Source organism: Salmo trutta, chromosome 6, assembly GCF_901001165.1.
Source record: "Salmo trutta chromosome 6, fSalTru1.1, whole genome shotgun sequence".
In the NCBI taxonomy this organism is placed as follows: Eukaryota; Metazoa; Chordata; class Actinopteri; order Salmoniformes; family Salmonidae; genus Salmo; species Salmo trutta.
The window spans coordinates 19,841,423-19,857,165 of record NC_042962.1 but is presented as its reverse complement, the minus strand read 5'-3'; the positions used below and the strand labels follow the sequence as shown (position 1 = coordinate 19,857,165).

General features: G+C 43.4%; 1 protein-coding gene across 1 annotated transcript; it reads left to right on the top strand.

The window, feature by feature from the left end:
* The first annotated feature begins 1,021 nt into the window (after positions 1-1,021).
* ipo4 (importin 4) lies at positions 1,022-14,270 on the top strand. The gene is made up of 29 exons (XM_029755637.1): positions 1,022-1,375; positions 1,677-1,763; positions 3,139-3,218; positions 3,359-3,400; positions 4,880-5,009; positions 5,218-5,397; positions 5,509-5,574; positions 5,711-5,812; positions 5,923-6,006; positions 6,143-6,298; positions 6,391-6,444; positions 6,664-6,773; positions 6,964-7,202; positions 7,968-8,081; positions 8,382-8,495; positions 8,659-8,782; positions 8,947-9,058; positions 9,178-9,296; positions 9,522-9,599; positions 9,853-9,910; positions 10,019-10,124; positions 10,317-10,510; positions 11,824-11,874; positions 11,977-12,102; positions 12,352-12,578; positions 12,856-12,988; positions 13,275-13,379; positions 13,568-13,637; positions 13,736-14,270. Exons 1-29 carry the CDS (start codon positions 1,310-1,312, stop codon positions 13,864-13,866), a joined length of 3,258 nt encoding a protein of 1,085 aa, XP_029611497.1. The 5' UTR covers positions 1,022-1,309; the 3' UTR covers positions 13,867-14,270.
* Positions 14,271-15,743: the final 1,473 nt, after the last annotated feature.

Genomic DNA, 15,743 nt, shown 5'->3' with positions numbered 1-15,743 from the left:
TGGGGGGATACAGTAGCTAAGACAGTATCGTAAATGCGATTTCATTCTAAATGCTAGGCCTATTTGTACACTCAATGCATTTTGTATCTTTTGTAGATGCACAGAAAAATGTACATGCTTGGACACGTGTATGTAGGGGCTCCCGAGTGGCGCAGCGGTCAGACACAGACACCCTGGTTCAATTCCAGGCTGTATCACAACCGGCCGTGATTGGGTGTCCCAAATGGCGCGCACAATTGGCCAAGGGTCGTCCGGGTTTGGCCAGTGTAGGCCGTCATTGTAAATAAAAATGTGTTGTTAAATAAAGGCTAAGTTAAGATATATATATGTTATGGCATACGTAAGTGTGTAGACTATATTCGTGGACAGTTCTTTATTTGTTTGTAAAAAAAAATATTGTTTTGTTTTACCTCGTCAATGAAGGGAGAAATACGTATTATAGTACAGTATATAACGTTTTATAAGTATCTTAGGAAATAAATAGCCCATTTCAATTAATTGTTCTTTGAATTAAGGCCTACGTCATAATTATGTTTAGACTGTGGCACAAAATATTATTCTAGATAAACCTTTACATGAGAATTTGTGATGACAGAAAATGTTTCATTTTTAATAAGAAAGTGAGTTGTCCACCTTGATGCCTGTGAAAAGAACATATGATGCCTGTGAAAACAAAAGCTAGGAACAGGAAGATCAGTCAGGCAAGTTGTTTTTTCGTTAATCGATGTCTTTAGTGTCACAGTGTGGGACGAGGTACTCCCTCTTTTGTTGCCTAAAGAAGGTGCAAATTGTCACCTATACTACTATGCATGTCAATTGAGACATTTTCAACTACAACAACGTTTTTGCAACTTCAAAACGTTCAGAATTAGTCATGCAAATAGTAGTTTATGCTGTTCGCTCACTAACAATAACTGATCATGGTTTACCCTCCGTCCAAAAGCAGGCGCTGTACATTTGTGCAGCATGTGTTATGTGTATTTCAATGTGGTCCCTTTAACAACGCGGTTCACGTGGAACTCCCAGGGTTCTGTCCTTGGTTTTAATGTCTGTGGTTCTGTCCCGCGTGGTGACTTGATGGAACGAACCAGACTTGGAGCGACACTCAAATCTCAACCGCCGCCGATTTGGGTTACTAAACCGGTGTAAAAAAATTAACCATAAATATTTTGATGCGCTAACTAGCTAGAGAATTTATCACATTAGTCAAGTTAGTTCACTGTTTAGCCCTGTTAAGGGCCAACTTTTAGCACATCATTTTGAATAATACCATCAACTCTCAGAAACACCGATTTTCGGAAGAGCCAAGATGTCTGGGGAACTAGAACAGATTCTCTTACAACTCACGCAGCCTGACAATGCGATTATTCAGCAGGTAATGATTCCTTACTGAACCTATAAATGTGGGATTTACCCTGACATGCTTTGATAACAAGCACCGGCAACTAACGTTAGCTAGCTAACTAACTAAGCTAACTGTTAATCAAAATGGACACCTGTTGCTAGCCAAATTATGTCACGTCACGAACCAATGTGGCTAACTGACAGAATTCAAACGCAATCTTAGTCACTTCATAAACGTGACAGTTCGCTAACGTTTAAACCGCCTGCCTGGCTAGCTTTCTTTATTCCAGTCAGTATTTACCATGTCCAATATATTTTTCTCCCCCGTACAGGCCACCGCCCAGTTGAAGCTGGCTTTTAAAGACCCAGCCATAATCCCAGCGTTGTGTGCTGTCATGACTGGGTCCCAGAACCCACAGGTATGTAACTAGGTTACATATTAGTTAGACAAACACCTATTATCAGTGTGATAGATAGTGTCTTGAGAAAGTATTCATACCCCTTGACTTATTTAGCATTTTGTTGTTAAAGCCTGAATTCAAAACAGAATAGATTTTGTGAATATATGTTTTTTCTCACCAATCTACACACAATAACATATAATGACAAAGTAAAACATGTTTTTATAAATGTTAGCAAATGTATTGAAAATCAAATACAGAAATATCAAATGAACGTAAGTATTCACAACCCTGAGTCAATACTTTGTAGAAGCACCTTTGTCAGCGATTACAGCTGTGAGTCTTTCTGCATAAGTCTGAGAGCTTTCCACACCGGAGTGTGTAACATTTGCCCATTATTCTTTTAAAAATTATTGAAGCTCTGTCAAATTGGTTGTTGATCATTGCTAGACAACCATTTTCAGATCCACCACTATGCTTGGAAATATGGAGAGTGGTATCAATGTCTTAAGTTTTAGTGTGGGACGAGGTACTCTTTCGATTTGTCCCAGACATAACACTTTGTATTTAGAACAAAAGTTATTTTATTTTTTATATATTACTTTAGTGCTTTGTTGCAAACAGGATGCATATTTTGGATTATTTTATTATGTAGAGGCTTCCTTTTCACTCTGTCAATTAGGTTAAGATTGTGGAGTAACTGCAATGTTGTTGACCCATCCTAAGTTATCTGCTATCACAGTCATTAAACTCTTAACTGTTTTAAAGTCACCATTTGCTTCATGGTGAAAAATCTGAGCGGGTTCCTTCCTCTTCGGCAACTAAGCTAGGAATGACGCCTGTGACTTTGTAGTGACTGGTTGTAAGTGTAATTAATAACTCTAAAGTGTGATTCACAACTTCACCATGCTCAATAGGTGCCCTTCTTTGCGAAGCATTGGAAAACCTCCCCGATCTTTGTGGTTGAATCTGTGTGAAATTGTATGTGTAGGGTACAGAGATGAGGTAGTCATTGAACACAGTGAGTCCATGCAACTTATTATGTGACTTGTTAAGCACATTTTTACTACTGAACCTATTTAGGCTTGCCATAACAAAGGGGTTGAATACTTATTTTCTTAATTAATTTGTAAAAATTTAAAAACGTATTCTACTTTGACATTATGTGGTATTGTGTGTAGGCCAGTGAATTTTTATTTATTTAAATTTTATACATTTTTAAATTCATGCTCTAACACAACAAAATGTGGAAAAAGTCAAGGGTTGTGAATACTTTCTGAAGGTATGTGTAACCCAGGGGTTTGCATGCCCTACTCTGTTGTATGTGTTCTATTTGTACGGCTTATCGCCAGCTCTCATCAGTGCATTCATTGTTTTTCTACCCTCCCTTCAGATCCGCCAGTCAGCTGCAGTGATGTTGCGGATGAGAGTAAAGAAGCATTGGAAGAAGATTAGCCTTGATCACAGAGAGAGGTTGGCTGCCCTTTGTCTAATTCCCCCACAATCAGCCATTTCTAAGTCTTCTGTATTGGACTGTTGAATGAATTCCCACTGAGCTTTATTTGTTATACGTTTCCATTGTATTTTTTTCTTTTTTCTTTCTTGCTTCTTAGTCTGAAAGCAGTGGTACTACAAGCTTTTCAGCAGGAGACAGAGTAAGTTACTTTTGTCCTTTACATAAAAACAGTCACATAGCTTTTGAGGTGGAAAACTAGGCATATCCTACTAGAATATCAATGGGTTATAATACAGATGTATAGCTACAACCTATCTGACCATAACCACTAACCCATCCAACACACCAATTAAACTTGTTACATTTACATTTACATTTAAGTCATTTAGCAGACGCTCTTATCCAGAGCGACTTACAAATTGGTGCATTCACCTTATGATATCCAGTGGAACAACCACTTTACAATAGTGCATCTAAATCTTTTAGGGGGGGGGTTAGAAGGATTACTTTATCCTATCCCAGGTATTCCTTAAAGAGGTGGGATTTCAGGTGTCTCCGGAAGGTGGTGATTGACTCCGCTGTCCTGGCGTCGTGAGGGAGCTTGTTCCACCATTGGGGTGTCAGAGCAGCGAACAGTTTTGACTGGGCTGAGCGGGAACTGTGCTTCCTCAGAGGTAGGGAGGCGAGCAGGCCAGAGGTGGATGAACGCAGTGCCCTTGTTTGGGTGTAGGGCCTGATCAGAGCCTGAAGGTACGGAGGTGCCGTTCCCCTCACAGCTCCGTAGGCAAGCACCATGGACTTGTAGCGGATGCGAGCTTCAACTGGAAGCCAGTGGAGAGAGCGGAGGAGCGGGGTGACGTGAGAGAACTTGGGAAGGTTGAACACCAGACGGGCTGGGGCGTTCTGGATGAGTTGTAGGGGTTTAATGGCACAGGCAGGGAGCCCCGCCAACAGCGAGTTGCAGTAATCCAGACGGGAGATGACAAGTGCCTGGACTAGGACCTGCACCGCTTCCTGTGTGAGGCAGGGTCGTACTCTGCGAATGTTGTAGAGCATGAACCTACAGGATCGGGTCACCGCCTTGATGTTAGTGGAGAACGACAGGGTGTTGTCCAGGGTCACGCCAAGGTTCTTAGCACTCTGGGAGGAGGACACAAGGGAGTTGTCAACCGTGATGGTGAGATCATGGAACGGGCAGTCCTTCCCCGGGAGGAAGAGCAGCTCCGTCTTGCCGAGGTTCAGCTTGAGGTGGTGATCCGTCATCCACACTGATATGTCTGCCAGACATGCAGAGATGCGATTCGCCACCTGGTTATCAGAAGGGGGAAAGGAGAAGATTAATTGTGTGTCGTCTGCATAGCAATGATAGGAGAGACCATGTGAGGATATGACAGAGCCAAGTGACTTGGTGTATAGCGAGAATAGGAGAGGGCCTAGAACAGAGCCCTGGGGGACACCAGTGGTGAGAGCGCGTGGTGCGGAGACAGATTCTCGCCACGCCACCTGGTAGGAGCGACCTGTCAGGTAGGACGCAATCCAAGCGTGGGCCGCGCCGGAGATGCCCAACTCGGAGAGGGTGGAGAGGAGGATCTGATGGTTCACAGTATCAAAGGCAGCAGATAGGTCTAGAAGGATGAGAGCAGATCTGAACTTGACAATAACCCTCCTCTGTTTCCAGACACACAGTGCGCCACTCCCTCTCACAGCTCAGTGCAGTGATGGTCAAACACGAGACGCCAGACCGCTGGCCTGCTCTATTCACACTCCTCAACCAGTCCACCAAGAGCAACAACCCAACGGACAGACAGGTATCAGCTTCTATAGACAGAACTAAAACACAGTCATGTATTTGTTGTACATGAACAAAGAGAGGTTTTGCAGTATGTGGCTTTGATTTGAGCTCTTGATGGTTGCTCACTGATTGGTCAGAATATGCATAGATCAAAATATTTTGAATACATTCTATGTATCTTAGGTACCCTCAGACAATCACTAAAATACCCCTGTCTCTCTCAGGTGGGTCTACTCTTGCTCAGCAAAGTGGTGGAGTCCAACCCAGAGCCCTTCAAGCCCCATTACCGCCAACTGCTGCAGCTGTTTGGCACCGTGCTGCAAGACCTGGACAACCCCACAGCTATGTACTACTGCATCCTCACCCTCACTGCTATGACTGCCTACACTGGCACAGAGGAGATGGTGAGGCCACAATCAATCTATTTTATGCCTTTTTGGAGTGAACAGAAATGTAGTCTACCATCATCCTTCATTGCTGTGCTGAAATGAAATGAAATGTCCTGTGTCTTTCAGAACCTCATGCGCTCCCTCATCCCAAGACTGATCATTGCGCTCAAACACCTAATCAAGGCAGACCAGGTAGGGTGTACTTCAATATGTCAGCCCCCACTAGCACCACTGCTGTATTGCACTGATGATTGCATCAGTCTTCTGGGATTACTATTAAATGGAGCTTCAAACACTATTGTCCCTTGATTGGATTATTTCTGACCAGGGTCAGGCCAGTGATGCCATGGAGGTGTTTGATGAGCTGATGGAGAGTGAGGTGTCAATCATTGTGCCACACATTGCTGAAATTGTCCATTTCTGCTTGGAGGTGAGAACAGAGCTTCTTCTAATTATATTTGTAAAGAACTTTTTGCTTACATTGAAGGAAATGTGATGGGTTGTCTTGTTGACAGTGAAATGTGTGTATGTTCGTCTCAGGTCAGTGCAGACACCACCCTGACTGACTCCCTGCGTGTAAAGGCTCTGTCCTGCATCGCTTTTCTCATCCGACTCAAGAGCAAGGTAAAGTCACCCAGTTATAAATGGATGCTTTAGACTATGGAGATGCACCCCGAGCACTGTGCCCTTTTATCCTTTTTGTCAGTTAAAATATGTGGCGCTTGTCAGTGATGTATGCTGTGCTCTCTGCCTCCTGCAGACGGTGCTAAAGCAGAAGCTGCTGAATCCCATCCTGCAGACAGTGTTCCCTGTGCTGAGTGCAGCGCCCCCACCTGGGGAGGAGGACCCAGAGGATGAGGAGAATGGCGACGAGGGCGACACCGACAACGAGAGTCCTAAACACTTTGCTGCTCAGGTCAACTTCCCTTGAGAAATAACCACATACAAAGAACAGAAGGAGTGTATTTTTTTTGTTGTGCCTAAAATATAATCTCTCTTCGTCTGCAGGTTATTGACACCATGGCTCTTCACATGCCCCCTGAGAAACTATTCCAGCAGCTGGTTAGTAAACACACTCACTTGCTTTATATGAATGTTATAATTTGCCTTTCAGTCAGACACTTCATGATGTTATCTCTGTGCTGCAGCAGTATGTAGCCATCATTGTATCAGTAGCTGCATTGTTTATAACTTGCAGTCATACGGAGTTGAACACAAATTTCCATGCATAAAGCACAAATAGTTTTATTATGTATGTCTGACCCATGGCATGTCCATCAGATGCCCCTGACCCAGGTGTGCCTGGCCAGTGAGAACCCCTATGAGAGGAAGGCAGGCTTGATGTGTATGGCAGTGCTGGCTGAGGGCTGTGCCGACCACATACGGACCAAGTGAGTCAATGCTGCTTTCTCTTATTCAGTGATTTTAATTTGTTTCATTTGTCAATGTCCAGTCCTTTAGTGTGTTTTGGAGCTGAAATAATCCAGAGCAATGTTTTTCTGTCTTATTTTCTCTCATTCAAATGGAACTATTGTCTTTTTCCTGCTAATCCCACTGTCCGTCTGTTCCTCTGTGTGTCAGGTTGCTGTCCTCCATGCTGCAGACGGTGTGCCAGAGTCTGTCAGACAATAACCAGGTAGTCCGCAGCGCCGGCCTCTTTGCCCTGGGACAGTTCTCAGAGCACCTGCAGCCCGAGGTCAGTAAGTACTGTGCCGAGCTGATGCCACTTTTGCTGGGCTACATGTCGGCTCTGAACCAGGCCAAGATCGGACACATCACCAAGGCCTTCTACGCCCTGGAGAACTTCATGGAAAACCTGGGTGAGGATCCTCCCATTCACCTTTATCCTGATCCATACCCAACTGTCTTGCTATTATTTGGGGCGGCACCATAGCCTAGTGGTTAGACCGTTGGACTAGTAACCGAAAGGTTGCAAGATCGAATCCCCGAGCTGACAAGGTACAAATCTGTCGTTCTGCCCCTGAACAAGGCAGTTAACCCACTGTTCCTAGGCCGTCATTGAAAATAAGAATTGCCTAGTTAAATAAAGGTAAAAAAAATAATTAATAATAATAATAATTGGTTCCAGACCTGGGTTCAGAAACGTGTATTTGTTATTTAAAATACTTTTTCTGTGTATTGAAATACACAGCCCAAAACAAGTACTTTTATTTTAGTATTTGAATTACTTAATTTTTTTTGCAAATAGCATTTCAAATGTGTGTTTAATAGTGTTTGTATTTTCCAATACAAAGACTATTTTCAAATACCTGGGTTAAATGTATGGGAGTGTATTTGAGTTTTTTTTTTAAATACTTGGAAGTGTATTTCCAAATGCATTCCAATATTCAACCCAAGTCTGTTTTAGTTCTATTCTATACTAATTGGAGGATGCCAAAATGCTAAGCTGTTGCTAGGTAAACAAATGTTGAGCCTCTGACTCTCTTGCTCTCTAGTCTTGCCCCTAGACTACTTTTAAGGTACTGATAATATAAGATTTGAATATGTCATTTGGGGGAAATAATCTTTTTAACCCCCTCTGTACTGTGCTGATGTTTTTCATGAACTGTTCCATCCCCTATCAGGTTCGGAGATTGAGCCATACCTGCCCACCCTGATGGAGACCATGTTGTCTGCCCTCAGCAATGCAGAGAACCTGAAGCTCAAAGAGCTGGCTGTCAGTGCCATAGGAGCTATAGGTAACACTGCAAAAGTCCATTTAGGATTGAGCCTTTCAATAGAGCATGTTACAGCTCAATCATTTGGAATGGCTTCCGTTTGAGTCTTCCTTCATCCACACTTATCTGAAAGGACTGCTAAAGTCAAAAGTAAGTCCGTTGCTTTGAAAAAATCTTTCAGATCAGGGCAGATGGAAAGGACACAAGGAGAGGAGGCCACTCGACTATTGAGATGCATCGGGTCTATTTTAGACGTTTTAAAAGACTGGAATGTGTATCACTGTAACTGTATTAACCTTTCATCCCTTCTCTTCCTTTCAGCCAATGCAGCCAAAGAGAAGCTAGTTCCTTACTTCCCACCTGTCATTGAGAGTCTGAAGGGCTTCCTCACTGACACAAGGGACGAGATGAGGGCTCTGCAAACACAGGCTCTGGGTAGGCTAACTATCTCTAAGCCTTCGTCTGTTTGATGTGGTCATCCAGCAGACACTTATAGTCCATGCTATTGACAGTTTAGGGCTGATCTGTCTTGCGTCATAGAGATTATTTTAACCCGAGTCACGTCTAGATGACGAATGAGTTTCCTTTGTTCTGTCAGATACTCTGTCAGTGCTGGCCCGCACCATAGGCAAGGATGTGTTCAGCCCCCTGGCTGCAGAGTGTGTTCAGCTGGGACTCAACCTCACCAATGCCATCGACGACCCCGACCTGCGGCGCTGCACGTATGTAGTGTGTGTCTGAGATGCTCCCACTCTAATAGAAGTCCTGCCAGCCTGTTGGATTTGGCGTTCAGAGTGCATGACTGTTTTCTGACTTTTTAATGACTTTGTATTGAACCCATGTGCTTCTCCCCCCTCGATCTTTCTCTGTCTCTTTCTGTGTACAGGTACAGCCTGTTCTCGGCCGTGTCCACAGTGAGTCCAGACTGTCTGAGCCCCCACCTCACAGCTATCACCACCATCATGCTGTTGTCCCTCAAGTCCACAGAGGGAGTCACGGTCAGTCTGACAGACACTGCTATAACTCCTATTCACACTCTATTCTATTCTCTTACACCATTGAGAAATTGCAAAAAATATAGTTTCCTTAGTTTAAAAAAAATAATTTTCATCCTTAGGCTCACCTTGAGGAGGACAAGACTTTTGTCCTGCTGGACGACGATGATGATGACGACACCGAGGGAGATGCCATTTTGGATGACGAGGGGCCCGACACCGCGGACCCAGACACAGCCGGGTACGTTTCTCATCTGATTATCTTTCATTTTATGACGTTTGATGTGTTTTTTTTGTGGGGCGGGAGTGAAGACACAATGCAAACTTCAAAGCAGCTGACATAAAAGTAGTCAATTGAAACAAATGGAAGCCATTTTGTTTGTCAGGCTTGTGCCTAAAGAACTAGATGGAGGGGATTCCCTCTGTCCTTCTCCATTTTAACCTCTGTGCTCTCTCCATTCCCCAGGTTCAGTGTGGAAAACGCCTACATTGACGAGAAGGAGGATGCCTGTGATGCTCTGGGAGAGATTGCCTTCAACACTGGGTAAAGACTCAAGAGCAAAGAGAGATTTTGAGTGTTGCATGTCACAGACCATCTGGGTTCTATGTTCATTCCGCGTTGCATGGTATCTGCAGCTAACCACTTCTCCGGTTGGCCCCTCTATGCCTAGAGTCCTTGAAAATCTGTCGATACAATCATCTCACTTCGCAGCAACTTTTCCTCATTTAACTTCCGCTGTCTTCCAGTATGGAAATGTATTGTCACTGATGTCTCCTTATCCTTTTCACCCATTCAGTGCTGCCTTCCAGCCCTTCCTGGAGTCCAGCTTTCAGCAGGTCTATGAGCTGCGTGATGTAAGTAATGTAGCACAGCTCATCCATCCTCCTCTCCCTCTGTAATGGGTAGTTTGTATGTTGGTCAGCGTTGACCATCTCTGACCATGCGTCCCGTCCTCCCCTCAGTTCCCCCACGAGGACGTACGCAGGGCTGCCTTCGGGGCCATGGGCCAGTTCTGCCGAGCTCAACACAAAGTGTGGCAGGAGAATCCCACTGAGGCCAACCACCAGGGTAACTCGCTCAACCCCTACCTCATCAGAGCCTTGGCTCTTTGAATTTCTGAAGCATCTTATGTGGCGCTATTATAGAGTTTTTCAAAGAGAGTTATTAAACGTATCGAATGAGATGATAGTTAAGACATTCATTCTGGGAATTAGCCAGGCTTGTCTAAAAAATAAATACAATTAAGCTTCTTTCCCTCAGCCATGCAGAAGCTGCTGGGGGTGGTGCTTCCCAGCTTCTTGGAGGCGGTGCGCGGTGAGCGTGAGCGCCAGGTGGTGATGGGTGTGCTGGAGGCCATGAACGGCGTGCTGAAGGCCTGCCAGGGGGAAGCGCTGCAGAGCCCCGGGCGCCTGCAGGAGATCAGTCAGGCCATCCGAGATGTGCTCAAGAAGAGGGTGAGCTGACACAAACCAAGCCTGAGTGCTCTTCACAGACAGGATGTCCCCCATTTTATTCATTTAGGATATCTGATATCAGAATATGTGTTAGTGTGGACGTAGCTTTTTCCACTCACAGCCCCAGTCATCCCATATACGGGTTGAAAATGCACAATTTTGTCATTGATCAGTGCCTAAATTGGAACCCAGTGGCTGTACATTAGCATGCTATACATGACGTCAGCACTGCACGCGACAAGAGATGCCCCCATCCCTTCCGCTAATAGGGATACTTTTGCCCATTTGTTGTCTGAGTGAGGGAAATGCTGTAAATCGAGAGGAGTCGGTGTTCTGACAAATGAAACGTTGAGGATTATAATAAATATCCCTTCGATGTCATACAAGCAAACCACACACCTATGAGTCCAAATGTGCACGTCACATTTCCATATTTGAAAATTGAATTTACATGATCAATATTTACGTTGGCTATGTTTGATCCACAGTTACAAGGACGACATGCGTTATAGCCTGGGTTGTCCTGAACACAATGAGCCTATGTTTGTCGTATTGTGAAGAACATTTGCAGCGGAACATGCTCTTGAATGCACTCATGAGTCCGATCTGTTTGTCTGAAGTGCCTTTTGTAAGCCTAACACTGTAAGATCGTGTTGTATAACTTAGCTAGTCATGTTGTCAGTAGAATAAGCTTTAAAATTATGCCAACCTGACCCAGATCGCAATTTATAATGGAATGTTTTTGGGTTGCGTACAGTGCCTAAAATGTACTATTTAAAATTCTACCAGCCACTAAGATTTTTTACTAGCCAAAATCATTTTTAAGTCATAAGTGCTTTGAACTGACTTATGAACTGTGCACAGTTGGAGACACCAGTTAGACCTCTCACTCAAACCCTGGGAATAGTTTTTTTTTTCTTATCTTGCACCTACTCCAAAATGTCAATGAATATTCTTATGTTACTGAATGCATCCAGAGTATTTTTAGACTTTATTGACAAATGCTGTGAAAAGTACAGTAAATGTAAAATGCACAAAAAATCAAACATGTCATGTTTACGTTGACTTGTGTCAGGTGAACTGTTGTCCTCACTTTTTGTTATGATAATTTCCCCGTAATATATCAGACCAAGTGTTCTCTTTCACTTGCTACCATGGTCATGCTTTTTACAGTTCTTCTGTTTTAAAACCTTTCAATTTGGCTCTATCCATATAGGCCAATTCCCACAAATGTAAGGGGTTAAAGGGCATCGTAGCATAATAGGAAAAGAATGTGATAATCCTTTGACCCTCCCCTTACCCTGTGTCTACAGACTGTCTGTCAGGACGGAGGAGGAGATGAGGCAGATGATGACGAGCAGCAGGTGGGGTTTCCTCTCTCTTTCGTCACACTCTCCAGCACTGGCAGGATCGGATGTACTTCCAAGTGTATGGTGCAAATGATATGACCATGTTGTGTGTTGTAGGCGGAGTATGATGCCATGCTCCAGGAGTTTGCAGGTGAGGGGATCCCTCTGCTGGCCTCCGCCGTACCAGCGGACACCTTCCAGCCCCATCTCAACGAGCTGCTGCCCCTCATCATGAACAAGGCTGTGAGTCAACCTACCACTAGACCGTTAGCACTGGGTTCAAATAACCCAAGTCATTTACTCCAGTTGACAATCTATCAATATAGAAATTAATAGACCTAATTCCTAATTCATTTTGTGTTGAAATTCTACAATTTTCTCAACGAAAGTTGTTTTTATTTTGTAAAAAATGTCAGCGTTAAGTACAGAGGCATACTGAAGGATAAACCTTTAGTTTGATGTGTATTGAATGAGGATGGATTTGTTCCTCAGAAATCGTCGTGCACGGTGGCTGACCGTTCCTTCTCTGTGGGCACGCTCGGAGAGATCCTGCAATCCCTGGTCAGTGTGTCCGGGGGAAGGGCCTGTGCTGGTAAACTGTCCAATCGGCTGCTGCCTGTGCTGGTGGCCGGGGTGAGAGACAGCGACAACGAGGTTCGCAACAACAGCGTGTTTGGACTGGGAGCTCTGGCCCAGGCTGCTGGACCACTCGTCGCTCAGTATCCCTCTCAATAATGTGTGTGTGTGTTTTTCTATGTGGGTGTATGTGATTGTGTTTGAGCATTGTTAAAGACATGCTCCGGTACTTTGGCGACTAAGCACTACTGGCTAAAAAGTATACAAACGTACTGGAGAATCTCTTTTAACTCACTGTTATAGTTCACATGAGTAGCTAGGTACATTGACCAGCACTGACCATGTGATTTAGATTCTATTACTGTAGTACTGGCCTGTCCAGCAGCCTAGGGGGTTTTCCTCAACTCCTGTCCCTCCCAGAGACTACCCCATGATGCTGTCCCTCTTCTCCAACCTGCTGTCCAAAGAACAGGACAGGAGGGTGATTGACAATCTGTGTGCTGCCCTCTGCAGGATGATCATGAGCCACATGGAGGGTGTCCCTCTGGAACAGGTACTGTCTGCATTTTCATGTATGGGATTTTATGCCTAACTCAAGGTGTTTGCATGACTCTGGAAGATTTGTGTGGAACTTTGAGTTGTTCTGACTGAACTTTAAGTTGCTCTGAGAATATCTGGGATCTGTGGGACCCAAATACTGTATATCTGGGACCCAAATGCTGTATATTAGATTTACAATGTGAGTTTGCCACAGGCTTATTGACGTACACAGCCGCACGAGTTGAAGAGCTGAGTGTCCTCAGTGATGCTGACATGGAGAACTCTTATCTCTGTCCTAGGTGTTCCCGGCCCTCCTGGCCTGCCTCCCTCTGAAGGAGGACCTGGAGGAGAATAAGACTGTGTACAGCTGCTTGGCCATGCTCTACTCACAGAACCCTGCAATGGTATGTTCCCACTCATTTATTTAGCCTTTCTTTCTTAAACTGATCACATCATATGATACTTTGTCCATTTCCATTGAAATACGCACAGATCTAGAATTGATCTCTGAATGTGTAATTCCACAATGTTGGCTAGTAACTATGTCAAATACTCATCTGTATTTTAGTAATAATAAGTGTTGTCTCATTAGGTGGTGAGTCAAATTAAGCCAATAGTATCTGCTTCTAGCCACGTCCTGGGAACGAAGGACCTTGATCCAGGTAAGAGAACCTTATATCGTGATAGGTTTCCTTTCCTCTTCGTGTACCTAAGTTGTCGTATGTAGATATAAAACGTTATGACAATGTTGGTCATCCAGAAACCCAGAACACCCTGGTCATGCTGCTCCGAGACGTCGCTCAGCGCCACTCCCAGAAATTTGAGGGCGCCGTGAGGTCACTTCCTGCCGAGCAGAAGATGAAGCTGACTGCAGCCGTCAGCCAATCGTAACACACCACACCAAGCAACTATTCTATTCTCCAGTGAAAGCCAGTGAAATTTATTTTTTATTTTTTACTACAGATGACAAATGGGACAGTAGTTGGGTCATTCAAATTTGCCAAACTCTGGCACTTGAACCATTCTACTATTAGTAGTATTATAATTTTTCAGAGGTTGTTCCCAGTATTAACTTTTTTTATTTATATTGCATGTTTTTATTATTTTAATTTAGATTTTGTGTGCGTCACCTGTCTTTTTATTTTTTTGGTCACTTGTTACCCTTGTTGTACCTAAGAGTATCTTATCTATTTGCTGCTGTCCCCCTTTTGCCACAAATTTGATTAACTTCTGGCTGGGCTAGTATTGAGTATGAAGCAATGAACTGAACTCATTATAAATGCCTTTTTTGCAGACTTGTCAGTGTCATGCAGTGTTCTTTGCCTTTCCCCTCACTCATCGTTCAATCCCCCTTTCCGGTTCCATTGTTTCTCTCTCAGCTGTCCATTATTCAGAGAGCTCCCCATTGTGCTTAGTAAGGTGGTTTTGTGAATCGGGGCAAATCGGCCACAATGCACTCATCTGAACTCCAGTGTGGTGTGTGTGTGTTGCATAGTATCTCCAGTTCTTTCTTTATTCCCAAACTACAGCAATCAAATCTAACAAATATTCCCATTTATAATTATTCTTTCATTCTATCAACAGTTCTTTCAGCTCACAATCAGTAACTACTAGTTACATCACCTACTCAAATCCATCTGGCATGTGCATATTACCGGCAATAGCTGGACAAACTAAGTCTATAGAGTCTACGTAGAGGCACTCCAGTCTACTTTTCACTTCATTTAACACCTGATTTACTTAACAAAAGGCACATCTCAATAGGTGGTCCAGATAAGTCATGACATAGCACAAGTGGGGGGGGGGCTTTCCTCTTTTGTTCTCTATTGCTCCTCAAGCAAGGGGGGAGGCCGGAGAAGAAACTACTTCCCATCAAACCTACTCCTTGAAGTTTGCCGTTATTTAAAAACAATTATTTTGCTCAAAACATTTTTTTTTTTTTGCCATTAGTGTGTGTACTTTACTGTATTTATACTTGGGATATCACTTTTCAACAGTAAACGTTAAATCACTGGAGGACGTCTGATTCAACATCCAAGTGACTGATCCATGTTTAATTGCACTGTTGCTTTTGCCAGCGATTATTTTACATTTTAGTCATTTAGCAGACGCTCTTATCCAGAGTGACTTACAGTAGTGAATGCATACATTTTAATTTCATTTCCTAAAAAAAAAAAAAATCTGTGCTGGCCCCCCGTGGGAATCGAACCCACAACCCTGGCATTGCAAACACCATGCGTTGCAAACACCATGCTCCCTCACCTTCATACTTGAGTAAAAGTAGATGCCTTAATAGGAAATTACTCAAAAGTGAATGTCGCCCAGTAAAATACTACTAGTCTAAAAGTATTAAATATACTTAAGTACCAAAAGTAAATGTAATTGCCAAAATACTTAAGTATTAACAGTAAAAGTATAAATAATTTCAAATTGCTTATATTAAGAGAACCAGACTGCAAAATTATATATTAAATTTACGGATAGCCCACTACAACACAATTATAAAATGAAGCATTTGTGTTTAATGAGTCCACCACATCAGAGGCAGTAGGGATGCCCATGGATGTTCTCTTTAAGTCTGAATTGGGCCATTTTCCTGTCCTGCTAAGCATTCAAAATGTAAAAATACTTTTGGGTGTCAGGGAAAATGTATGGAGTACATTATTTTCTATAGGAATGTGGTGAAGTATGTTAAAAATATGAATAGTTAAGTACAGATACCCCCAAAAAATGACTTAAGTAGTACTTGAAAGTACTTTATGAATCAT